This window comes from Plectropomus leopardus, chromosome 13, assembly GCF_008729295.1.
Source record: "Plectropomus leopardus isolate mb chromosome 13, YSFRI_Pleo_2.0, whole genome shotgun sequence".
NCBI lineage: Eukaryota > Metazoa > Chordata > Actinopteri > Perciformes > Serranidae > Plectropomus > Plectropomus leopardus.
The window spans coordinates 10,473,034-10,500,692 of NC_056475.1; the positions used below are offsets into that span (position 1 = coordinate 10,473,034).

Consider the following 27,659-nt stretch of genomic DNA (forward strand, 5'->3'; position numbering starts at 1 on the left):
AAACCTGTGTCTCCATGCTTCTCTGTCCTTCTGTTGGTTCTTTCTTTCTTTCTTTTTTTTTCTGCTGTCACATTTACTCTAAAACAAGACTAAGAGTTGAGGATGTGTGAGGCTGCACACAGACACCACCTTGCTTTGATTAAAATTCTAGTTTTGCCTAACAAAGACAATGCTGACATGCAGATGTTTAGCAGGTTTACCATGTTCACCTTAGTCGTGTGTGTTGGCTAACTATCAGTAAACAAGGTAAAGCTGATGCTGGTGCAGCTTCAAGTGGCCATTCAATGAACTGCAGTTTTTGGCAACATCACACTTGCTTCATTTTTCAGCATCTGAGTATGCTGCTTGGTCCAAGCCCATCAAGTTGGCAGGTTTATACTGAATACTCTTTTTTATTTTTTTGTTGATCTACAGTAAAAATTATAGATTTACTTTGTATTTAAAGCGAGTTTTAATTGTGCTTATAAAATAAACAGTATATATGATAAATTTCATTTTAATATTACTACATCTACTTCAGCAGTTAATTATCTACATGGGAACTTCTTTGCTGACGCTTTAGCTTTAGGCGCCCCAGCATGTCCTCTGTATTTGGTGGGTTATCTGAATGTGTTGCTAGAGAGATTTAAACTCCTGGTAGGTGCCAACAAAACCCCCCAAAAAGTCTTAGTTTGATATAGGGTTCGATCACTGTGTTTCAGCAGCTCTATCCTCTGAATTAAACTCAGTCATGTCTGTGTCAAGTCATCCAAAACATACTGATGATTTCTACATTACGCAACAGACGCACTGCTGTTTTCTGTTGTTCTTTTTTGTTTCTTTAATTTTCTCCATGAGAGAAACATCAGAAGGGTCTGTCCTCCTAAGAATAAAGATTCTTACAAAAAAGAGAGGGTGTGAATGTTTTCAGAATGAGACATCCTTTCTACATGGAGATCACGAAGGTGACAGCGCAGGTAATGAGATATCGTAAACAACAATAACGTCGCTGTAAACTCACAGCTTGTTTACACACACACACACACACACATACACACAAACACACACGCACACAAACAAGACAAGTCCCTGTCTGAATTATATTCTGGTGTAAAAACTCACCTCTGATTCTTCTGGCGACGACATGACGAACTCAGATCCGTGCCATTTAAGTTTTGTTTTAAAAATTAAAAATAATAAGAAGAAGAAATATTAAGAAAGCCAAGGATGCTTTAAAAAGAAACACTTTCCTGCGTCCGTTTTGTCGATGTGTGTGTGTGTGTGTGTGTGTGTATGTGTACTGTCCACCGGCTCCGGTCAGATTATCCACTGGTAATGGATGTGGGCTCCTCCGCTCTCTCTCCACTCCCTGCCGGGAGCTACGCGTCGTGTTTTGGACGTCAAGGGAAATAAAAAAGAGGTTTATCGGTTCACCTTGACAGCCTGGCTCCTCCCTCCCTCTCTCTCCTCTCCTTCATTTAGTCCCTCCCTCCCTCTCTCATCGCAACAGAAGGAGCATTTCGTGACACTCCGCCTGTCTGCCTGTCTGGATGATGAGAATACAAATCGACCTGTCGGCAGGGGTTTTCCAGGGACGCACGACTTGACAGAAAAAAGGCAGACGCTGTGTGGAGGATGTAAAGAGGGGCAGTTGTGGGTGTTAAGTAGCACTGTGATTTTTGCATGTGTATGCAAAATATTAAGATCATACACTGTATTGTTATGGCCTCTCCATTCATGTCTGCTGTACCTCCAGTGCTGAATGTGTAGGTTACACAAAAAATACAATCTTCACAAACCAGATTATGGCATTATTCTCATTATTGGGGCTGTTGGGGAAAAAATGTGTTTTTGGTGGTCTCATTGGTCAAGATGGTCAGTCAGGTTTATTTGGGCGGTGGAACACCAGAAACCAACTAACAGTCAGTCAGATGAACAGACATTTGAGAATTCGGGGCAAAACTAGCAGCAGAAAAGTGTGAAATAGCGTTACTGATTGACCTGAGAAATACTATAATTGATGCATGACATAAAACATCCTTGTTTATTGAGGCCAGTGTCTGATAGAACAGTTTTTAAATGGTGTTTTAATTGGCTACAGAGGCTGCTATATGGGGAAAGCCCCACATTCTTCAAGTGCCAAATGGGAAAACAATGATACACATGCCCAAAGTTTTTGGCAATGAAAGCAGATGTACTGTTGTCGTCATCTACTCATAACTGGCAGAAGTTGGTATTTCTGTCAAGGAAGATAGTAATGACTCTCACCATGAACAATGTGGATTATCTCCTCCAGAGCAAAAAAAGTCTGCATTCTGAAGAAAAGTGTGACATTTTGTGCACTACATGCATTGTTTATCCCATACTTGATTTTATTTTTGTAAAAAAAAAAAAAAAGTTATAAGTTTTAATGTTTCCGCGCCGGGGATAGGCAAGGCCGGAGGCATTATGTTTTCAGGCTGTCCATCCATCCTTGCGAACATACATCTGGCACATTGTAATGAACCCGATATCTCAAGCATGCCTCAAGGAAATTTCTTCAAATTTGATACAAACATTCACTTGGACTCAAAGCTGATTATATTATCGTGGTCATAGGTCAAATGTCAAGGTCCCTGTGACCTGTCTCATTCTTGTGAACACAATATCTCAAGAAAACCTATAGGGACTTTTTTGACACAAACATTTAAGTAGACTCATGGGTTAGCTGATTAGATTGTGGTGGTCAAAGGTCAAGGTCACACTAACCTTGCATTCATCCCATTCTTTTGAATACAAAATTAGAAGATGGCCTTTAGGTAGGATCCTCAAATTTGGCAGGCACAAATGTTCACATGGACTCAAGATAAACTGATCAGAATCTGATGGTCAAAAATGAAAGGTTAAGGTCACAGTGACTTCATAAAACATGTTTTGGGCCATAACTCAAGAACCGTGGGTGTCCACCTTCATATTGTGCTGATTGTGTAGATCCCCTGTAATGCCGGGGGAGAAGATGTATTTGAGGCATTCATATTTTCACAGACATGGATGTAAACTGTAAGTGCAACTTGATTGGTGCGTTGAGGCTTACAATCATGTGGCAGTTTATCTAATTGTTGTTGGTTTTTTTTTTACAAAGGAGCTCAGTGAGACACGCTGAAAGAAATTAAAAGCAGCAGGACCCAAGAGCACTTCAGAAAAGTGAATTAATGCCTGAGATTAAAGGAACACTCAGGGTTTTTTGTTTTTAAGGCATCTCACCATCAAGTTTATTTGATGAATAGAAAAGAACAAACCCCCAAATCCTCCATATGTCTCTGAAAGATCAGGGCCTTAATCCTCCAGGGCTCTGAGTAATGCAGCTTTTCTGCTCTTTCACCTGGCTATTATCATAGTTAGCCTCTTATAATTTACCTGGAGTCAGAGGTGTAAAATGATCCCTTAGTAGATGTCGGGAGTGAGAAGCAGCAGGGCTCAGAGTCCTGTAAAGACCAGCAGATAGAAAAACATGGATATGGACTGTGGACCTGAAGAGTTGAACAGGATGTCTGGAGCCTGGATTCTGGGTGTCTGATTATTGTGAGGGAGCTGAGGTGGAACAAGCAGTTGATCTGATACACCAAACATCGACCACTTGATCAGGGTCTATTAATGTGTGAAGCCAAAACAGTACAAACATCTCAAATCTGTATTGATTTGTTGTTAGGCTAAATTACACTCAGTCCACTTCTTTGTGCAGGATGAATGTACTGTCTGTTTTTTTAACATACTTTCATACTAATCCAAAACCATTTCCTGCATTTACAATAAATACATTAAGTGCACATTTTCCAGTATGGATGTAATAGTTGGGATACTGGTCTGTTGTAAATTGTATTTAACCTCAAGGTTCATTCTTGACCTTGGAAACAGTATGTGTGGCAAAGTAATCTCAATGTCAGATGTGTTTAAAATCTGGTGTAAGTATACTGTCAAGTCTGTTGTGGCTCTGGGGGTGCTGAGTATGTGGTTAGATTTAGGTGTAAAACCCACCCAGTTACGGTTAGGAAAAGATCATGTTTTGGCTTAAAATACCCAGTTTTGGCAGCACAATCCCTGCTGGAAAGCAACAATGTCTGGGTAAAAAAAAATATTGCTTTTCATGCCACTATTTTTGCAGAAAACACCACGATGTCTTGGTGAAATGCTTTTCATGAAACTATCCCCACTTGAAAAACAGTGAAAGGGTGCAAAAAAAACACCCATGTTCGGGGACTAAAAAGCTGCTGAAAAAAACAGCCACTGGTTGCTAAATCACAACTATTTTTTTGTTTGTTGGTCTTGAACAGTGGTCTGCAGCTTAGCAGGTGTCTATATAAGAGTAAAAGCAGCTGCAGCTTTGAATCAGTAACATCAAGTTACAAAGTGATGGCTTGATATAAGATGTCCATCAGTTTGCATCATCTGCATTTTTATCCTCGTCACAGTAATGACACCACACACACACACACACACACACACACACACACACGTACACACACACAAACACATGATCAGTAAGGAATACACTGTCTCTACAAGATAAAGGTTGATGTTAAACTCTACCCACATGTCAAGCAGGTGTCCCTCTCTCTAGAGATTGAATTGTAAAATAGCTAATTCCAGGTCAATTTGTGCCATGTGGATTAGAAAAGAAAATGTTCCAGCTGTGATCAAAGGTAATGTGACTCTGCATCACTTGTGTTTGTTACATGACAGAGAGAGTGGACGGTGGTTTCCTTAACAACCTTAAGAGTTCAGGGCCTGAGGTCATTCTATCGGCTGTTGATTTGACTGCCAAACAGCATCTCTTCTTCATCAGGGTAAATTCAAATCATGGTGAGCTGCCAGGTGCTGGAAACATAGTGAAGCTGTATGTCTACAGTCCACAGTTTTGCACTTTACATGTCACGTCTTTTGAGCAAAATGGAAAAAAATTCTAGAAAATATCAGGTTTTACTGTCTCCTCATATTTCTATCAGCTTCAAATAGATACTTCTTAAAAAGTAAACTCAATGAGAAAGTTATTTGTCATATAGGCTTATATAGGTACAAATGCAGTAATACAGAGATATGAGGCAATATTGAAATACAAACATACAGTATATTGTACTTATACCAGTTATTACAACAACCAAAAACTTTATTAATAATATTGCTATATTTATTTTGTACTGTCCTATTTATATACATTTTTCAAAGGATTAGACAAGCATGAGCAGGGAACCATGATGCAAACATGTCAGAGCGCTTGCATGCTTCTGTTGAGTTGTAGATTATTAAATTAAAATGTATCTCAAGCTTGTTGCTATGTCATTTGCATCAGCCACTTTTTCGTTTCATTTGAAAATGGAGCACAAAACAAAAGAAGCTGATTAATGTTCATCTTGAGTCACTGACATCAAAAACACCCCCTTGTGCAGGTTATACAATCAGCCAATCAGCACCAACTTCACTCTCTTCAATCAGAGCCGTAGTCGTGGTGAAACCTGCAGTGATGATGATGACGATGATGATTATGGTGATGATGATGATGATGACGATGATGATGAAACACACACACACACATACACACACACACAGTGTTTGATCAGTGACTTTCATCCAGCCGGTTCCTTCCAAAGTCTGTTCACATGAACACTGAGTCTGTTGTCTTCATTAGTTCCCTCCGTCATAAAGATCAGTCTGTTCCTCACACGCACACACACACACACACACACACACACACACACACACACACACTCACCTCTTGTGCCGTTATTGCCACCAGACTCTTGTGTTACACAGCTGTTTGGTCCCCTGCCTTTTCCTGGACTGGGGGGGATTCCTGACATTTGGTAAAAATCCCCCCACTAAAATAAAGGAATAGTCATTAGAATGTGATACAACTCTTCTGTCTACACATAAGGTACATGCTGGAGCCAGAAGACAATTAACTTAGCTTTGTTAAGCTTTGCATAAAGACTGGAAACGGGGAAATAGTGACCTGTGATTTCCCAAAATGCTGTCATCACACTCGGGCTTTCAGGCATCGATATGCTGCATTGAAGCGCCGGGCGGACAGACTACCCGTTGTTTGCAAAGAAATAGTATCAGTATGTAACTAAAAGGGTTGCAAGTTAATGCTAAGGCTGGTAGCATTTTTTATAGCCCACTAACGCCAAAATTTTGTGACCTCACCACTAATTCCAATATTTTTCTAATCAGAAACAGAATTAGAAAAACAAATAAATCAACATGTTTTCCAAAAAAGTTGTTTTTCAAAGTGTTAAATGTTCAGTGTCTTGATCAAATATAGTCTAAAATTTGATGCCAGCATTATAGTACCCTACAGTTTTTGACAGACAGTGTAATGGACAATTTTGATCACTGCCCAAAAATATAATGAGTTTGGATATCCAGCATCCAGTTTATTGTACAATATATTAGTTTGGGATTTGTGCTGTCTGTTTTCAGAGTTGTAGACAAGAAAGCTCAAAAAGAAAGACAGTTACACAAGGTTACACAAGATGTATTCAGCAACTGTTTATGGTCAAGATGCATAGAATTTAAAAGCGTGCATCAGCAAATTTGAAAACAATAAGTAGCAACAGAGATTTTTTACGTGCATTAAAGTCATGCCACTTTGCATTTCCAAATCATTTTAAGTGTTATTCCCTTAAGCCATGAAGTACCAATGCCCTACACACAAAGCAAATTTTATTTTCTTGTGCATTTTGAATCCACAATGCCTCACCAGTATATATGGGCAGACGCTCAACTTTTGTTAGGATCTTGTAAAATGAGTAGATAGACAAGCTCATAATAACTGCTAGGAATGAACAGAACTGTCATGTGTGATGTTGAAAAGTGGTCCAAAATGTAGAATTTAGAGCTGCACACGAATGAAACTGTTCAACATTTGTCGATGTGTGTGTGCCCAGTGTCTTAAACATTTTCTCATTCTGAAATATAATTTGGCAAAGAGTGGAGATGTTACAGTTTGTTTTGCTTTGTTTTGTTTTGTGGTCTCCAGCTCTGCAGTTCTCAGTCGGAACTCAGAAGTTTGTGACCCAGCAGTGATGAGAAAGAGATGTTGTACGGTTCAAACTGACTCCCCCTGCAACATGACGGCAATAAAACAATACAGCGATGAGCCGGGGACGATCGCATCGCTATGACAACAGCTCTCTGTGGGAGCGAGGGACTAACAAAGGCTACAACATAAAGAGAGACGTGAACTCTATTGTCTTTGTGCAGAGAACAGTTTTATACCTTGAAATTAAAATGCTTTCTACAGCATTATTAAGTTACTGTTGCAGTTTGAGTGTTTCAAATTGCGTAGCTGGGTCATTGCAATAATCTGTGTGTATGTGTGTGTGTTGTGTGGTAATCTGACACTTGAACAGTGGCAGTAATGGTTCATACAGCACAGAACCATTTATTCATCGAATCTATATCCCACTTACTTAATATTTTTAGATCAGAACACTCCTGCAAACCTGCAACCCTGTGTTGTTTTATAGCAAACCATTATGAAGTTGATCTTTTTACCATCAGAGATGCAGGGAGGGCAGGACTAGTTGCTGGGGGACTGGCTGCTGGAGGACTGGTTGCAGAGTCCTCTCACTGGAGAAGAAGCTCTCTGTGAGGCACATCTGTGTTTGCCCTCTCAACATGTGACCCTGCATCCTCATATGGGGACGTTACACTTTCGGTTTGCTGCACCTTATACTTCATCCTGTGTAACCTGTTGTCCTTGTTTGTGGACACTTGTGTGCTTTCTAGCAATAGCAAAAGCACAACACACAAATCCGTGTAAAAAAAGATGGAAGCCATGTCTGCAAAGTCAGTCTACGGCCGATGCCAACACAAAAATGGACAAGGGTCAAATTTTATTCTTGAAACTTGTTATGTATGCTTAATAATGTTGATATGGCATACAAACTTCACCAATATTAGCAAAAGTAACAACCCTAGACACTTTTAATTAAGAAGTACTTGTCTGAGGACATTGAGACTTTATCGCCCCATAAGAGGACTTTGGGACTTTATAATCGTCTAGTGTGAGGACATTGAAACTTCATTTTTGTCTGGTTTAGGATATTGTGACTTAAATATCATCTTGTTTGAAGAAATTGGAACATTTTTACCGTCTCCACTGAGGACAGTGGAACTTTAAGACTCTATTGTTTTAGGACATTGGGACTTTATTATCCTCTCGACTGAGGACATTGGAACTTTATTACTGTCTTGTTTAAGGACACTGTGAAACTTAACCCTCGTGTTGTCCTTGGGGTTAATCTGACCCCAAATGAAATCTTTTACCATCAAAATATGTTCTTTATACTTATGTATAAAGGTCTCTAAACAAAGTCTTTTGGCCCTAAATTCCAAAACGAAGGCAAAAATGTGTGGTAATGGGTTGGACTGAAGTAAGACTAAAGGTGTAACACAGATTTGATGACAGTTTATACAATATGCCTTAAATAACAGTCAAAACAGGGCGGGGTCAGAATGACCCCAGAGGACAACAGGTGTATGGCAATTGAAAGGTCATTACGAGGGTTTTAAGACAATCCAATCTGGTGAGAGAGACTATTCCTATAGACAAAAGGGACATTCATAGTTTGGCATGTGGAGTAAAGAAAATTCATACACACTTACAAAACAAACAGATCACGTGGCTTTTAGATATGTTGCATTATTTACACTTTTGTTTTTGCACAGTAATGTTCAGGCATTAAAATGAACAGTTTTAGATTTCAACAGTGACCCCTAAACTATAAAGTTACAAAACATTGGACAAATGTTGCACTGTTTGTAACTGAAATAAATAGTTTTATGCTTCATTACAATCTTACATTACATTACATTACAATCTAATCATTAAAAATAAACCCAGTGGCAAATGTGTTCTAAGATAATGTTTAGTTTTTTAATACTGATCAGGTCCTACTAATTCTAATTAGATAGGAGAAATTAAAAATGCATACCAAACAAAAGCTTGTATCTCAGGAAGTTAACTGTGGGATTAAATTTCTTATCTATTCTTGTTTCTTGACATTTTAGAGATATGAGAGAGTTATTGGTATGCTGATGAGATGTCGAAGTGCTGATTGCTTGTTTTTTTCATGTCTCTTTCCTGTTTCCTGCCCTCAGCAGGGAAACCCGGCTGCATGGTATTGAGGCATTAAGTGGCTTGCATGCAGTCCGCCTGGAAAAAAAGGAAGCATTTCAGGGTCATGAGTCCCCTTCAAGTTCTTTTCTCAGCTCTCAAACAAAAGCTTGATTCTTCTCTGTCTTCAAAGCTTTCGGTAAAAGAATAAATGGGTCTATCAAAGCATTAAAAAAAGCCTTTTAACCAGTACTGATGTCTTAAAAAGGTTATGCTGTTTTCAGTTTGGAGTAAGACATGTAGGCTACCTCTCAGCATGAAAGATTACCACATTAATTTACACTATGACTTGATAATTATCATCGCAGAAGCCAGAGTTTTGGCATCCAGACAACGCAAATGTTTGGACTTCCAATTTCAACTCCCCAAAAAGCTCAGAGCTGTGGTTTCCCCTCCAACTGAGGTGAGAAACGGTGTAGTAACAGTTCATTTTTAGACTGATGGAGGCTCTAAAAATGGAGCGGTTGCTGAGCTGTTTGTGGTTCCCAGCAGGTGGAGAGTGGAAACTCCTCTGAAAGTGGTTTACAGCTGACGTGGTTTCCACTGTTGGAGTCCACCCACGCTGAGTGTGAGTGTGAGAGAGAGTGAGTAGTGGATTATATGTGACGATATGAGATGGCAGGAATCAAATTACAAACTGCTTGACTCATTCCAGTCATGTACTTCGGCCCACCACTTTGGTCCAGACTGAAATATCTAAACAATGGTTGGATGGAAATTTTATACAGACATTCATATTTTCAAGGATGACTCCAACTTACTAAGGTGATACCCTGGACTGTTTTTCGTGCGCCACAAATCTCTTTAAAGCTCTTGGATGGATTGCAATAAAATTTGGTACAGATATCCAAAGCGCCCAGAGGATAAATCTGCAAATTATATAGTCATGCTGGTGATGATGTGAGGCTTTGCTTATAGTGTCAGGATGCTAACATGCTCACAATGACAATGCTAACCTCCTGGTGCTAAACAAATGCAGTGTTTACCATGTGCACCATAGTTTAACTGAATATTAGTGATGGGACTGTCATTATTTTCAGTGAGACGCAGCCCTTACCTTCTGTAGGTGATGAATAGCTGTCTTCTGGGTTAAACTTGTTGTAACCAACATGAGGTTACAGTCAGGGTTAGGTTTAAGGCAACAACACTACTTGGGTAGGTTTAGGAAAAACATTTTGTTATAATTACGTCATGTGAGGGACATCGGTATGTGACAGGTAGACTCAAGTTATGTAACATAACATTTGAGAAACAATGACTTTTGGTTTTGCATGGGACACAAACAGTGGTGTCCTGGGTGACAGTCTGTGTGTGTTTCACCAGTTCACCACTCCCCTCAACAGCCCTATGCAGTCTCTCTGACTCTTTATACCCAGCCCTTCTCATTCTGAACTCGTAAAATAGTAGTGCTCTGTCAGTGCTTTTGGCGCAAGTGTGCAACACTAACAGCCACCTTTTGTGTGCGCATTGAGCGCCACTGGACAGCATCAGTTTAGAACACATCTGGAGAGAACTGGTCGCAGTACTATTGTACACCTATGGACAGCCGGACAGCACCTACCGTGTCCACTGGATACGTGCACAGGTGCACTTGAGAACACAGCTACTATATACAGAACTTGTTACATGCACGTGAAATGTAGCAGGACTGCGTCAGGTTGAAACATTGCTGGTAATTACATAATTTAACAAGCTTGAGGTCACCTGTGGGGCGAGTGGGAATGGAGATGGATGAGTCAAACAAACCCGGACTTTGATGTCTACACTTAACCATGTTCCCCTAAATCTAACCATCCACGTCTTTGTTGCCTTAAACCTAACCATCCTGTGCCAGCAAAAACATAACCATGTGAAGCAATATTATACTATTTTAATTTGTTGACATCACTGTGGTGGCTTCCCGGAGCGTAAGAGGCAGACACAGAAGGATACCTAAAATGTAATATTTAGATGAGTAAGTCCACTACAAAGCTGCAATATGTGATGACTTGGGATGAGAATATGTTGAAAACTCCTCCTAATTGTGACAGCTATTCCCTTTTCCACAATTTGATGTCAAAAATGACATATTAGGAGTACACAGCTGCAGGCAAACTGAATTATTCATGGTATATTCATTTTCCTAAGCCTTGTAAACAATTTAGTAGGAATGTTGTGGTTTTTGGAGTAAAGGCAAAAAAATGAATATTTTGTGCATCTAAACATAGTCATTGTTTTCCCCTGCCATTCCCCACCTGTCCACCAGATACCCTCAAACTTTCACACCACACATGACCCACACGTTCAACCACTCACCTGTTTCCATGGTCCCCTCATCAGCCCTTCAGTGTATAGGTGGCCCTTTTCTACTCATTCTTTGCCAGAATCTGAATGGTGTTTGTGCCTTTGCTTCACAATCACCAGAACTTTCAGTCTAACCTGTACCTGATCTGTTCTCTGTCACGTGTTCCTGGATTTTGACCTGTTACCTGTTTCTGACTTGCTCACCAGTTCCTTTGCTTTCTTTGATTGTTGACTGATTGTTGACTGGTTGATTGACTTGCACATGTTTGTCAGCATTTGGGTTATATGTCATTACACCATGAGTGTTTGTATAAAATTTCATTGCAGTTAGTTTAGAGGTTATTGAGATAATTCAGTCTGAACCAAAGTGGTTAGCCTACTGACTGACACACCAACCTCAGAGCCATGTTAGATAAAACAAAGAGGGTTATTTATTGAGAAGGAAATGGCTGATTTAAATCAAACAAAGCTAAAATTGACCCCAAAGTGATGAGCCAAAAACAGAACAGTGACGACTCATCCTATCAGACGTGAGTGACTCAGAAAAACATGAATAACTGCACCATCCAACAGTGGTCTGTGAGAGTTGCAGCTGAGCGTAGGATCTGACCCAGAGGAAGAGATGGTGTGACGGATACAGAGAAAACAATGACATGAAAAGAGAGCGCGATGGTCTTAGTGTGTTCAAGCCACAGCTCTCGTCACAGCTTTCAGTTAGCTTCTGTGAGAGTGTGAGTGTTTTTAATTTGACATCAAGTCACACACACAGTGGTGACAAATAAGTGTGGGTGAGCCTGAGTGAGAGAAAGAAAGTGTGACTGCGTGACGTCCGATCCAGAAGTGACACAGCACCACACACGCATACTGTACACACAGTGGAGGTCTTTGTGCTGGGACGTCAGCTCAAAACGGCCTACAGTTTTTTTTTTTTTTTTTTTTTTTACAATTTTGTTTTACTGCCATGTGCACAAGTGTAGAATATTACAAAAGCTGATTGTTAAAGATACATGCTGGTATGATATTTCAGAAAGAAAGAAATAATAGGCGTTGCATGCATACAACTACATTACTGTATTCCACTGTATTTCCCCCCAAAAATGTTGCAAACAAATCAGGCCGATGACGCATTCTGCCTCTCTGACGCATCTTTCAGCCACATTCCCACTTCTCAGGCTTCTTTAAAGCAGCAGGTCATAAATTGTATGTAGTACTGTAGTATTGGCCTCCTGAAGTTTTCTGTTGAATGACATCACTTTGCACTTCACTCATATGGCATCATTACTGCTGATATTGGGACAGCAGTATCATGGAGGTGATCATTTTCATCATTCCAAACATTGGACATTATATAAGTGTCTCCATCCCTGGACTCAAATCTAAACACAATTTTTTTGCCAAAGTATTGTCAAACAAATCACTGGTTGAGCATTGTCACATCTTTTCTCCTGTTATCTTTGCTTTGTCCTACAAGACTATGTTATGCTGCAGTGGAATTTTCTGAAGTTTTTCAAACATTTTATAAGCATTTTTGTTGTCAAGCAGACTTCTACACTGAAGTCTGTTTGCTCTGATATGTTTTCATTTTTCATGTGCTCCTCTCTCCCAAACACCATTTGATAGAAATTTTTCCTGGGACCATAGAAAACCTTAAGACGTGTCTACTATGCAGAATTTCTATTGTTTTAGGGTGAATTCTTCCTTAGATTACCATTTCTCTACCTGACCTCAGTCACCTGACTTCTCACATCCAGACACTCCCTCTGGCCCTGCAGTCTTTCCAGCTCACCTGCTCCTCATTCCCCTAATTAGTTTCACAGTATTTAAACCAGCTGCAGTTTCACCCACATTTTCACAGACTGTCTTGTGTGCACTCAGCTTTTGTTTCTCTGCGCCATTACATGGTTTAAGTTTTGGTTTTGTTCACTTGCACATACACATGTAAAGAAAATACAGACAGAGAAAATTTAAGTGTCAACACTGTGCAGAGGAGGTCAAAAGCCACATTTTTTTCAGGCAGCTTAGGAGCAATGTCTTCTCAGGGAGAAAGCGCTCCCTTTGGTTTGGACTTTGGCCTTCATTACTTAGGAGACCTTTTACAAGCACAGAAATGTTATACAAAGCAAAGAAAAGGGAAAAAACACAAACAAAAATGAATTACAAATTGATCAACAAAGGACTATGAATCTGCAAAAACAAAACAGCACAAAAAAGATGGATGACGTTTTAATTCTTCTGAATGAATTAAGTAAAATATCAGAGGCTCCTCCCTGATAGTTGACATTCAGCACCCTTCACACAGCTCCTGTCCTGATTGCTGAGGGGTCTCTTCAGCCCATCTCCTTCTCTTAATCTGTATTTGTACTTCATGAAAGAGGAGTGTGTAATCATGCAATCAGCAAGCAATCACCTGCATCCTCTTCACCTGTTTGCTCTTGAGGATTTGTCCTCTGAGCACAACAGGACAGCAGGGATTTATCACTTTATAAGGACAAAAGGCACCCAAAACAGGCTGTGAATATGTATTCTTGAGTGCTTCCCATGGGTGTGTGTGCTTTCACAGTATACTCATTTTATTAAAATCCTTACTGACTGAGTTGTCGTGGTAACACAGGCGACGATAGAGGACGGAAGGGGAGATGTTTGCACACATGGGCACTGCTTGTTTGGGACAACAAAGGCTGTGTTTTCTAAATTTTGATAAATTACAAACAGCCTCTTGGTTCTCCCATACAAATTAGCACGTTACTTTCATCATAGAGCCTTTGTTTTATTCTGCATGCAGCACTTTGTCTTCAATACAGTATTTTGATTGTATTGGTTTATTTTTATGCTGCTTTGCTGCAAAAATAATTCCCTCTTTAGGGACAATCTGATCTGTTTTTGCTCTAATTGACATTTTTATTTCATTTTATCAGCCTTTACTGTTTCCTGTGCATTGCATTTTCTCTTGAGATTAGAGTTCAAGTCTAATCAAGGCTCAGCAATGCAACTTGGCCCTAATTAGAGTAATACTAAGTATACAGTATATTTAAGTTTAAATTGACTGTGGTTGTGCTCAAATGTTAGCAGTGTGCATTTTAAATCACTGTTAACATTTGTTTGTTACTATAGAGTGAAATGTTGAAAATTTATGTTTCAACAACACTGTGGTAAATGTATGATTATGTTTAAGCACAAAAACCACTGTCCAACAAACCATGCCCAGTTTTGGTGCCACAATCACGACTGAAAATGCCACAGATGGTTTGCTAAAGAACAGTTTGGGTGGTTGTTGGTCTTTAACAATGGTCTGCAGAACGGTAACCATCTCGCCTGGGTCTCCCACCAGCCACCATGCCCTCCACAAAATTTGCATAGAGCTACATCATTTTAGAAATGTTGATATGATACGAGTGCATCAACCAAATGTAACATATCCATGTTTTGCAGAAGCGTACAATGCCAGAGAAAAATGGTTACTTGTCTGAGCAGTATTAAAAGCCTTTGATAATTTTGGCTCTAAATTAAGACAGTTTTCAGTGTTGACGCAGGCTCTCAAAGTGGCATATTTACTATGACATTTATGTTTATGTTTTTATTATTTTATGTAGTTAAATATTTATGTTAAAAATGGTGAAAAAATCGGCTAATAACAGAAAAGAGAAAAGGAAAAAGAAAGTAGTTAAATACATACAAGAAAGAAGAAAGACTTGTACATGAAACCAACAAAATCTTGGACAAACACAAAAGCACAGATGAGCTCTCACACTGAAATAAAAATGACTCCAGTCCTCCTGTTTTAAAAATTTTAATTCACTTTCACACTTCTACACACAGTCAATGCAGAGGCACACAAAGTCTGTTCTCTATCAACTCAGCTAATCACAGCTAATTTCATTTACCTAGTGTGAGTCTGTCCCTGATTAAATGGTGAATTGAAAGCCAGCAGCGGGACTCCTTGACCCAACTAGAAAGCCACAAATGCAAAAAAAATGATCCACAGTCATTATTTCACAAAGGACAAGATGTTTGTTTTTGAACTAGTTGTGCTTTTTGGCAGAGATCTGTGTTTTGTAATGCGGTATGGACGTCACATGTATGACTCATGAGGTTAGGTGGCGGCTGATTAATGCTGCCTGATTTTTGACACCTGGGCCTGAATTTATCAAATGATTCAGAATAGGAAATCAAACCTAGTTGGCCAGAAATTCTCGGAGTGATGTTTGTATGGTCCCAATTCTAAAAGAAGAATAAGTATTTTATCAACTTTCTTTACTTAGGAAATGACTTTCCCAATAATTCATCTACATTTAACATTAAGAGTTTACAAAAACAATTCACAGTTGTATTTGTTGATGTCAGGACATACTGACAGGACAGCTTTTGTTTGTGCCTCCCAGAACAGTTACAAATCACTGCTTTATTGTTTTTAGGCACAAAAACAACCAAGTTAACAACTGATTTAAGGTTAGAGGAAGATCATGGGTTAAGAAACAGGAAACAAACAGAAGTCCAATGCTTTGTTGATCTGTCCAACCTGAATGTGGGATGAAATTGCTCCATTAACAAGAACACATGCGAAAAATAAAGCTCCTCGCCACTTTTCGTGTTTTGGCAGCAGGGAAGATGTAACTTTGCATCAGTCTGATCTTGGTCTGTCACAATCAGCAGTACTGGCAAACAAAAATCAAATTTTTGTTGCTCTTGCTACACCTCAGACAATGTACAGAGTCATTCATTTTCCCATCACTTGGCACGAGGCCTCCAAGTGTGGATGCCACTCACATGGCGTTGAAAAAGATATCCCAGAAAAAAATCAATCTTTGATGAATTGTTCTCTAAGATGAACTGCTGGTGCTCAACGGCATTACGATGCATAAAAATTAAGTACCTTAATTGCATAAAATTGCTGATGGTGAGTCAGACTGATGACAGTAACACAAACCTATAGGACTGTTACGTTATTCAGGAAACTCCTGTTTCTATGTTGATCATTGTTGAGGATATCATTGAAAGAAATTAGGAAATACTTCTGAATGCTCCCTCTTAGTAACACAAGTAAACATGAATATTTTAATCACACGTTTGGCAATAAAGTGTAAAATTCCAGACCATCCCACAATGTATCTGACCATCCTGAGACGCAAAACAAACAGTTTATATTGGTGTAAACAACAATGTGTTTTGTCAAAGCCTTTTCCAGACTGAGCTATAAAAACATGTGAGACTTTGTTTGTACCACGGAGAACTAAAATTGAAGGCCGTCTGACAGGTTATATCACATCTGATGTAACCATCAATCAAAACTTCAGAGTTTCAGGCTGGCATGTCTTTTAGCTGTCAACTCAAGTACAAGTTAGATTTGATTTTCTGCTTTTCAGCATGACGATCTGCGTGAGGCTTGGATGCATGAATTAAATGAGCATGAATTCTAAATAAATGCTTAACGCTGCACTTATAAACATGTTCATTTTAATGATGGATCAAGTAATGTGAAAGGTGTCGCTCGTAGTGACACACTGGCCAGCTCAATGGAGCATTTTAGCATTTCTTTAGTCAATTATTTGGGCTTATGGCTGACTTTACAAACTGCCATATGACAACAAAGATTACTTTATGTGTCAGCTGAAAGTGTTAATATGCAGGCGTTTTTCCTAACGTGAATAATATCAAGTCTAAACTTTGAACACAATAACAAACAATAATTAATCTCCCATTTTTTAATTGTGTGGCTAATATTTAATATGGGATCGCCATGGAAAATTGTGTAGGCTTCTGACATTCATGCTCCCCTCAGGATAAAATAAAACTCTGGTAATACTTTAACTTTTCATCTAGCACCATCATCAGGTGGAAACAGTTCTGCTTGTGATACTTACTGCACTTAGCTTATCTCAGTTATGTGAATGCATCAAATCAATACAGGGTATCAAGAAGGATGTTTCCTTGAAAAGGGCATTCATAAGCATTTGAGAAAAAGACCTACATCTGTGACAGTCACCAAAGTGCCTGAAATAATTCACACTTTGAATTAGTTTGAAAATTAATGACAGCAGTCTGTTTATTAATAGAGGCTGTTTAAGGCTCTCGGGATTAATGAATGAATGGCCTATTCACAAGAGAGAGTGCAGTTAAACAAACACGGGCACATTCAGAGCTGCGCTCATTGAAGCCTTGAGCCATTTCATTAAGAAATGCAAGCAGAGAAGTAAAAAGGGAAAATAGTTTGCACAAAAGCAAGGTGAGCACATTACAAGTATTTCTACTGGTATTTTCATTCATTTATGTTGATCATTTAAACCTTTCAATTCAGAGTAATTCTGCAACCAACAGATTTGTTTTTGAGGTAAACATGAAGTGTTGTGGGAATGATGCAAACCATCTCATCAGATAGACTTTTTTTCCTAATGAAGTTTTAGGTAATAACTCTCTTTGACAATGTTGTCATATGCTGATACATCTGAAAATTCAGTTTAAGTTTGATCATGTCAGATGTTTGTAGAAGTCAGCCACCAAAAAGCTTCACTGTTGCATTTTAAAATCATGCAAAAAGAAGAAGTTTCACTATAAAACAGCCAAACAAAATATCACAACTCTCGAAATATGTCCTGACTTCTCTGTCTAACAATGACGGTCCACACAAAGATACAAGAACAAATGTCACACACACACACACACACACGCACTATTTTGGTTTATGGTACAAATAGAGACCTCTGGTCTAACAGCATTTACAAGCCTAGCTCAGAAAAAACAACAGAGAATCATGATGCAAACACACACACACACACACCATACACACAGCTCTAAGCTCTCAGCCATTGACATTAATTGTAAATATATTGAATATTATTGCTAAACTACAAAAATAATAATTACATAAAATAAGACGTGTACCCAACAAGATGCACAGACACAGCTTTTTCGACTCCAAAGCTCACCAAATTAATAGCTGAGATCTGGGACCACTGATATATCGATAGAAAGAAGTGCAACAAGTAAAGAAGTGACGCAACCAGACAGACAGGTTGGAAACATTTGGAGCATTTATACAAAAACATTTTAGTCCTATTTGACATTTTTATCACTAACTCCTCGTTTACAGGCAGACACAGACTCCCTCATCTTGATTAAAACTGATGGCATGATAAATATATTATTTATCATAACCCTTAGTATAGCAATTAACTTTGTGAATACAATGTTAATATTACTGAGAAGGATGATGAACATAGCTACAAAAATAAGACCCAAGTTGTTATAAAGTGGAATTATCCTTTAAGGCAGATTACAGTGCATCCTCAACACAAAGGAAACATAACGGACAGAGGTTATCTGACAGCAGAGAGATACAATACAACAGTTGAGTCCTGATTTAAATGTCCATGGAGGATATGTCGGGAGTCAACAGCAGTATGTACTTTAAGGGTAAATATTCATTCAGTCTCATCGTCCTCGTTTTCACAAAGAGACTCCAGAGAGAGGGTTTTGACAACAAGCACACGAGGTACCACAGACAGGAAATAAGCTGAAGCTGACGCAGCAGCAGGCTTTACATTTTACAGACACATACAGCATGTAAAAAAAGAGGTGACTACAGGCTGGAGGAGTACCTTCAAACACCAAAAGGCACCTTGGATGGGAAGGATTTTGTCATCTTTGATCTTCTGTTGATAACTGGTTTAAATTAACTGGTTAAGTGCTTCAATAAAAACTACTCAAGACCTCAGTGGCTAAACAAAAGGCAGACAGAAGGAGGCTGAAAGATTTATATAAAGGATCTTGAACAGTGAATCCATCTCACATGCTCATCAAAAGTCCCATTTATCAGAATTCATAAAAAAAAAAGACAATTGAAAGATTATCTTTTAAAAAAACAAACAAATTTTAAGGTGAATATCTCAGGATGAGGAACAGGATGAGTTCTGTTTTTAAACTGATGGCAAGAGCTGGCAATTTCTAAAAATTAAACAATTAGGAAATGGACTGAAAATTAATTGAGCACTATTATAACAATTGAGTAAGTGTTAACAGTAATTTTAATGCAACAATGCCAAACTTTTGCTGACTTATTCCCCTAAAATGTAAGAATATTAAAACAGGTGTTATGGGTATTAATAATTTAATAGACAAAATAATTGATTATTTAAGAAATTATCAGTAGACGAAAATAATAATAATAAGTTGCAGCCCGAGACTTTATTAAAGGGTAAGTTCACTCAAATTACACCAAAATGTACTTTTCACATCTACTGTTTAGCAGAATTGAGCCATGCGGATTGTTTTGGTTTCATTCGGCAAGTTTTGAAAGTCTTTTGGTCAATAAAAATACATGGACATGTTACTACCCCAAATTCACACATAAGTCAACTCCATCAAAACAACTTACATACTTGTTTATATTTCCATATTTCAAAACCTGAGCAAAAAAAAAAAAAAAACTATCTGCATGGCTTGAACTCCAAAAGACAACTGAGAAAACTTTTTTTTAGTATAGTGGGAGTTGGGTGAACTGACCAATTAAAATGTTATTTACCGTGATTTATGATACATTTAACGACTAACGACTAACGACTAAGCTTAACCTTTTGATAAATGTAGCTGGAATTTCACTATTTGGTATGTTTTGGAGGGAGGAGAGAATTTGGACATTCAAAGCTCAAAGGTGAATTTCACACATTTATAAATTCATATGTGTGTGATTCAATCTCGTAATTAACAAAAGGAAAATCTTGGTGTCCGGTTTCTGTCGTTTAAATATCAGAAATAAAATGACAGCCGTTTGTACATTCAGAGGTATTTTAATAGCTTAAAATCAGAGGCCATATTCTTTGAGGAAGCTGCTGTCTGCAACAGTACCAGCTGAGGCATTTCACTGCAGGGATGCACACACCTGCTTCAGTCTCAGGATTTGACCCAAAAGCTTCAGTTACTCTTGTCTTTGCATCAGTGTGACTTTGATCATGTGATCAGCAGGGGATGCAGCCTGTGACAGATCTGGACGGGCAAAACTTTGGACTTTTTTTCTTGCATTGTTACTGCCACACACATAACGTAGTCTACTGGAAGGGTATATGTAAACCTGCACAAGCTTGAAATCATCTGACCACCATCCATTCATGAAGTTAGGTTTAAAAAAAAGAAAAAAAGAAGACAGCGCAGGGAATGATATCACAAAAATGAATACATTCTAAAGAAACCCTGAGACAAGTGGGAATGGGTTATTCAACTGTAGTTCAATTGCAAACTTTTGCTAATTATGTCAGTAATAGGTAAATTACCTCAAGTTTTCGATGAAAAACTAAAATCAGCTGACCATGCAAAGATGTAAAATTCTACAGACAAGCAAACCATTTAGGAAGACTTAAAATTCAATAAATAAAGAAGCAATGAATGGATGTTTCATGTGTTTAAATGGAGTGGTTCTTTCGATAAAGTTCCTATGAAAATCATCAACTGCAACTAACTATATTCAAGACACCTGTCTTTGTCTCTGTTGTCTCAAAAATTAGAACCAAACTGAACCTGTTTGGCTGAAACACAGTGTAAGAATATGGTAGGAAATTAGGGACCCTATGAAATACCATAATGTTTTTCCAAATGTGTTCAGAGTACTGGCACTTTGTTTTTTTCAGTTCAAGCACTGCAGCGTTAACATAATGTGTGACCTGTTCATTATGGACCAAAAATGGGACAGTTCTTTTATCATGGTGAAGTTGCTGGAGCAAACGAAAAGCCACAAGCATGTTGGTAAAAGCAACTTGTGTAATCACAGCATGAAAGTGACTCATTCAGTCTTTACAGAACAGACAAGAGTAACTGGAGCCACACTGACACAACGAGTCGATTGTCTCAAGAAACTCATTATCGAAAAATAAAAATAAAATCATATTAATAATACTTTTGATATAAAAATATCTGCAGATGTAGAGAACTTCATGGCTCTGGCATCACCATCTCCAAACCATAATGTCCAAACAAACATAAAAATCACACTTTCAAAAGAATTATAAAGAAGAAAAATAGGTTGGTCACAGCAGAGGGTGGAAGAAGAAAAGTGGTCACAGTTCACGAGTCGAAAGTCACTGGTCTGATACCCTGGATCAAGTGGGCAAAAAGTAAAGAGATCGAGGAATGCTCAGTCCTCCCTTAGTAATCACTGTCACAGTGCCCTCCAGCAAGGCACTTTTACAGCAGGCGATTGTTCCAGTGGAGCTGCTCAGCCGTCAGCAGCAGCTCCCACATCAGTTACGTGGACTTGTGTTAAGTGGATGAATGTGAAAGCAAAAACTTCCCTGGACAAAAAAAATTAAAAAATAAACAAAAGCAAAAAAAAAAAAAAAAAAGTTAATCTTCTGTAAGTTCCCATCTCCTCGCTTGGAACGTGTCGACAGACTATATGTCACAACTTTTTTAAATAACATAAAAACAATATGGCTATGTTGAAAATATACATTCTGACATTTAGAGATAGGACTATCTTAAAAATACAAATGTGCAAAAATTGTAAACAAATGAGATTGTGTGGGTGTGTGTGTGTGTGTGTGTGTGTGTGTATCACAGCCTGGTGGGCTCCTCGTCACTGTCACTGCAGTTACCACAGCAGTCCTACAGAGGGAAGGAGAGAGCACAGAGTCACTATGAGATGAGACATATTCGAATTGAACGGCTTCTCACTTTATGTTAAAGATTTTTTTTGTGTAACAATATTGTAATATTGTCTGTTAGATCAGTTGAAAAACCACAAACTTGGCACTGTTGTGTCAAATAAGTTGATGAAGTCAGTTTCTTCTGGTGAAACAATGTTTTTTGACATATAAAAGCATTCTGTGTGGAATAAATAATCATTTGTTTTTCCCCATAATAAAAGTTCAGTTACCTTGTTAAAAAATTCTTAAAAATGTATCTAATCTTTCTGCCTCATTGTAAAACACATATTCTATGAATATATAAATAAAATTCATTTTAAACGTTACATTTTTTTAAAGTTTAATACTGGACACAAAATATCTCAAACTTCACTGAAAAGGGCATTTGTGTGTTTGACTGGGAGTTTTCAAGTTTCTAAACTGCACCCGCATAAGTTGCATAATCGCACTGATTACCTCCCAAATTAATTGTGATGTCACTAAATCCTCCAGGTACGTCCAACTGATAAACTGAGATTTTAGGTGAACATGGAGAGACTTTCCCCATCAGCAGGTGTACATGAAAACAAGCTGCACATACCGCACTCTGCACAGTGAAGCTCAACCACTGAAGTCAATTAACAATGAGCAAAAGATGCTTTAAAGTGAAGGGGAACTTTATGTTGCAATGTTTGCAACATTGCAAGGGAAGCATAAACTGGAGCCAAACTGATCTCTAGCTGGTGTGCACTCGAAGGTAAAAGAATAATGATGTTTGTGAGGTAAGGGAGTTCTATGACCTGTCGGCCAAACAGCCGCTGCAGGAGTCCCTGTTTTGGTGGAGGAGACGGCTGTCCTCTCCAGTCCAGGTCAGGGGGAACTGTCCCGTCCTGGTGAAAAACATTCAGCTCTGCAAAACACTCTGTCTCGATCATCTGCAGGAAAAAAGACCAAAATGTCAATTTACATCTATAATCTTAATAGTGGACTTGTTGAATAATGTGTTTTTCTCTACTGCTTTGTTCTGTTTTTTGGGTGGCATAATTGTTTTAAATTAAATCAAATAAATGATCCACTGCTGAAAAATATAACTCAGGATTACACAGCAGGATTTAGCTGCCAATTAATGTCATGTGGTGTCAAAACAGCACAAGATTTTGAAAGCCGATATTGCAGCAGTGTAAATATACTGTATTACGCAATCATTATTATTCATACAATATGGTTTCATCTGTCTGGTTGCCTGTTATGACTTGTTCATTTTTTTTGTACATTTCTTACATGCTGTGTGCATAGGTGCTGGTCTAAGGCATACATATACGATAAACTGTCACTCTCTACATTTGATTCTATGGATGGAATAATAGATGAGTAGAAGAGGGCAGAGAAAAACCGAAGAATACCGATAATACTGTATATGTAAGTCATATGACATCTAACTTGTGTATATAGTATGTGTTTGTGTGTTTATGAATGCATGTCTCTTGCCTCATTCTGCCAGGGAATGGAGACACTGCCTGTGGACACTTTGCTGTAGAAAGACTCGTCTTTTGGCTCAAGCTCGACTCCTTTCACTGTGGAGAACTGCTCGATGTCCAGCACGTCTTTACAGTAGATGGCCTGCGGCTGCAAATGCACACAAACCACTAACTTGAATGCACTTACATTTCAGCTGCTTAGAGCTAACACTCTAACACCAGGAGTGACAAGAGACAAGAAATGACAACTAAGGAGCTGACGACGTCCTGAAATATTTGTTTAGTCTGGGATTTAAACTCCTTTTGTTCTTTTATAACATTCAACCTGCTGTAAGATAACTGTGCTCGCTGTGGGGAATCCTTCCTGTTACTGAGACTGTGCAGGTTAATTATGCATGCTTCATGTAATGAGCCTCAGTGACATTCTTATTAATCAGATTAATTAATTCCACTTCCTGTGCTGTGGAGAAGATTGAATTTTCCAGCTCTCTATTTAAAGGACATTTTGAGAGATCTTTGCTTTCTCACTGAAAGAGAAATGACAGGATTTGTACATGATATCAATTTTTTTATTGTTACATCTGCATTTTAATTAATGTTATCAGTCACACACGTATTTTCATTGTTGTCATTAGCTATACCTACGCTATCGTTGATATGATTAGTTACACCTGCTGCTGTTACACCTTTGCAGTGATTAATCTTATTAGTTACACCTGTCCACACACTTCCTGGACTTACATCTGCACTGGACACATACAAGAAATAAAACTAATCTCCCTTCAGTCATCAACGATATACAAGTTCTGATCTATCAATGAGTAAGAAGTGCAACTCTCAAAACATAAATGCTTTTAGATTTCAGTTATTGTAGCACAAAGCTTCATGAGGTTCAGAAAAATTGAGATGATAAATTGTGGACTTACATCTGGGATGAAAGGCGCCTGCAGCATGCCGGCCTCGAGGCGTTTGAAGTTGATGGAGCGGAAGATGGGATGGCCTTTAACCTCTGAGGCTCCACCTCCCTGGCAGCCCAGCCTCTCTGCGGGATCTTTGGCCAGAAACTGGAGTATTAAAAACAAACGGTCACAAACAACAGGAAGTGACAGAAAAAGCAGGGAAAACAGTGAGGGTCAGGGGAAAAAGCAGAATGTAAATGGAGCTGCATTTAAAAACACAAGGGGCTGCTTTGGTGGGAAATTCAGGTTTCAGGGATTCAGATGAGACAATGAAATCTAAGAAGTCCAGTTTGAGGAACAAATGTATGAGTTTGAAGGTTTATCAAATGACAAATCACAGTCAGGGGTTTATAACAGTACATTAGACAAGATTTAACATCAATAGAAAGAGTTACCAAAAAGCATCGATCTCTGGGGCTGAAAAATGAGGCCACCGCAAAAGTGCCAACAACTGCAGTTCCTCTAATGGCCCCTTGAGGCTGGCTCCAAAAGTGAGTAAATCCCCATTGACTCCCATATTAAAAAAACTTTACAGCAGAAATAAACATGTTTACACTCTGGTACAGAAACAATTTTGGTCTCTATAGCTCATTTTACCGTTCATGAAAACTCTATGGAGGGTGAATTGCGATATATATACTCACCTGTTTGAATGTTGCTAAGGTTCAAAGTAATGTATAATTAAGGGTGTGACCACTCTGAGTCACAGATGATTGTGACAACTTTGACTGGGTAACATAATCATGGTGTAACCCCAGATTCACCGAGTGTAGGTGTAGCCATAGTTGTAGCTTTAATGTTTTGGTTACCTAAAAAAGTATTTTACAGCATTTGGTTGCACCAAAAGATCCTCTATGGAGTCAGATGTTCAGTTTTTGTGGTTAGTAAAATTTGTTCAGCTGGCGCTTTTTTACTAAAATTAGCATTAGTATTAGCACAAGTGGACTGCTACGCACCGTGCTAACCAAGCTCCACCCTCTTGTTTAAATATGGTCACTTCTGGTCCAAAAATCCAAGATGATGACGGTCAAAATACAAAATACCAGGCTCCAAAACAGGACTCCACAAATCAATCTGTGACATCACGGTGGTTACAACTATTATTTTATGCATACTATGGTTATCATGTCGACTATCTATAATTTTGGCCTAGCTCAAAGCCAAAGTAAAAACAAGTAACATGCCAGTGAGCAAGGAATAAAGTACATACAGTTATGATGTTTTAATTGATTGTGCAGACTGAACCATAACATTGTGATCACACCCTCAGAGGTCAGATTTGTGGTAGGTCAATGGCAGTGGAGTACAAATGTCAAAATTCTCACAAATTTCACTGAAGCATGGAGCTCTGCATGTTTTTATCTCCATGATTTGGCTGAAATCGCTGATTCTTAGGACTCTAAATTAAATTTGGTGTGAAATTTCATGAATGCTAGTGTAACCGAGCCCTTGTAGTGTGATGCGAGGGAAGCGATGCAGCCAAACAGACGGAGACATGGACTAACAAGCACCAAAATGTGTCACATTTCTGTAAACAAGCAATTTATTCTCAGGACGTCTTTTTAAAACAGCGAGGTAAACCATTCGAATTTGGTAAAAAAATGGAGCACGAGCAGATGGGAGCTACAGAACAGAGCAAATGAGAGACAAGCGGATTTGGCCGCTCGAACATCCACCCACCATTTTACAGAGGGACTTGGCGTCCTCCGAGAACTTGCTGGAATATTCCTCCTCCACCTCCCTCACCAGCCGCTCCACTTCCTCCCTCTTGATCTTCTTCTTCCTCTGCTGGAAGGGAGACTGGCCCTCGATCATCTCGTACAGCAGGCAGCCCAGCGCCCACCAGTCGGGACTGAAGGTGTAGCGCTCGTTTTTTACCACCTCCGGAGCTGGAGGAGGAAAGGGAGGCAGAAGAGGGAGCGTTTGTTTGAGCTGAAGATAATTTAAAAAACCACAGGACTTTAAACCTTCACACCACAGTGCTAAAATAAGACAATTTTCCCACTGATCTACATTGACAATGTGGTTTACTCGTGTTTTTTAGTTTCTATTAGTCACCATAAAGGGCTGATAGAGTTCAGAGGTTACTTACCCATATATCCTACCGTTCCAACCCGTCCCTTGATGCTCTGTCCTTCTGGTACATGAACCGCCAAACCCAGGTCTGATATCCTGATGTGGCCTAAAAACACACACAAACACATGCAAAAAATAATATGTACAGTGTATTTTTGCACTAATACTATCATCTTCACTCTCATTATTATTATTTGAACAGCTTATTTTTACATTTATATACTATACTTGTATCATAATGTGGACAGATTTTCCTATATTTTTTTCCTATTGTGTTACCTACTTATAATGCCTCCACAAATTCCCACTGGAAACAAATAAAGTGTTTTGCATTTAATTTAATTGAAACATCTTAAAATACAGTTTTATAAAATATTCGAATGTTTAACTGTCAGTCATTTGTTTTAAATAAGAAGATATTTTCTGATTGTCTTAGGTAAAAAACATAAAAGAAAAAAAATACTATAAATTTTCTGTGAGAGTTCAAATTAAATGTTTAATTTTTAAAATTAAAATGTTGAGAAAGTTCATTTTTTCGGTGCATAGGTGCTTACTGAAACGTCTAGTTTATAGGCAGCATGGTATGTGCAAAATAAACACTGACGTTCATAAACAATATTAAATAATTCAATAACAAACAGCGGTCAGAGTGAAAGAAAACATTTAAATTGTTGAAAAAGGTTTTTGGGGATTCTTCAAAATCCTTTACATGATAAATATTGTGGAAAAACTGTTGACACTGATGCTATGAATTCTTGTACCTGAACAATTTATTGCTGTTACCAAACAGAAATTATTAATAGTCCTCTATTAACTTTTTATTATTTTAGCTGTATTATTTGTCTTGCAAAACATTCACTGGGGTCCCTTACATCTTGCTGAAAGTCATAAAATCTCAATTTAATACAGAAATAAAACAGCTTTTTTCTTGCCAACACTGCTGAGAATTGGTGTTGTATCTTTTATGAAAGTTGTCACTCTGAGAGCATCATGTGATGAGACCACTTCCATCAAAATGATAATGAGCTTTATGTTTGTTTCCCTTGATGCAGATTGCCTTTAAAGGTCGAACACATTATCTGAGCAAATTCTGAATCTTGTTAGTCGCAGTAATTTGTCT

At 38.4% G+C, this 27,659-nt stretch overlaps 1 protein-coding gene across 1 annotated transcript in view; it reads right to left on the reverse strand.

Annotated features, from left to right (window-relative positions):
- Positions 1-18,424: 18,424 nt before the first annotated feature.
- The window catches only part of grk6 (G protein-coupled receptor kinase 6), a 48,658-nt gene continuing 39,423 nt past the window's right edge, over positions 18,425-27,659 (reverse strand). The window contains exons 11-16 of the mRNA XM_042498605.1: positions 26,556-26,645; positions 26,144-26,352; positions 24,431-24,568; positions 23,515-23,652; positions 22,827-22,961; positions 18,425-22,006 (exon numbers count right to left, since the gene is read on the reverse strand). Coding sequence (XP_042354539.1) covers positions 21,956-22,006; positions 22,827-22,961; positions 23,515-23,652; positions 24,431-24,568; positions 26,144-26,352; positions 26,556-26,645 — 761 coding nt within the window. The 3' untranslated portion in view covers positions 18,425-21,955. The remainder of the gene's footprint in view (positions 22,007-22,826; positions 22,962-23,514; positions 23,653-24,430; positions 24,569-26,143; positions 26,353-26,555; positions 26,646-27,659) is intronic.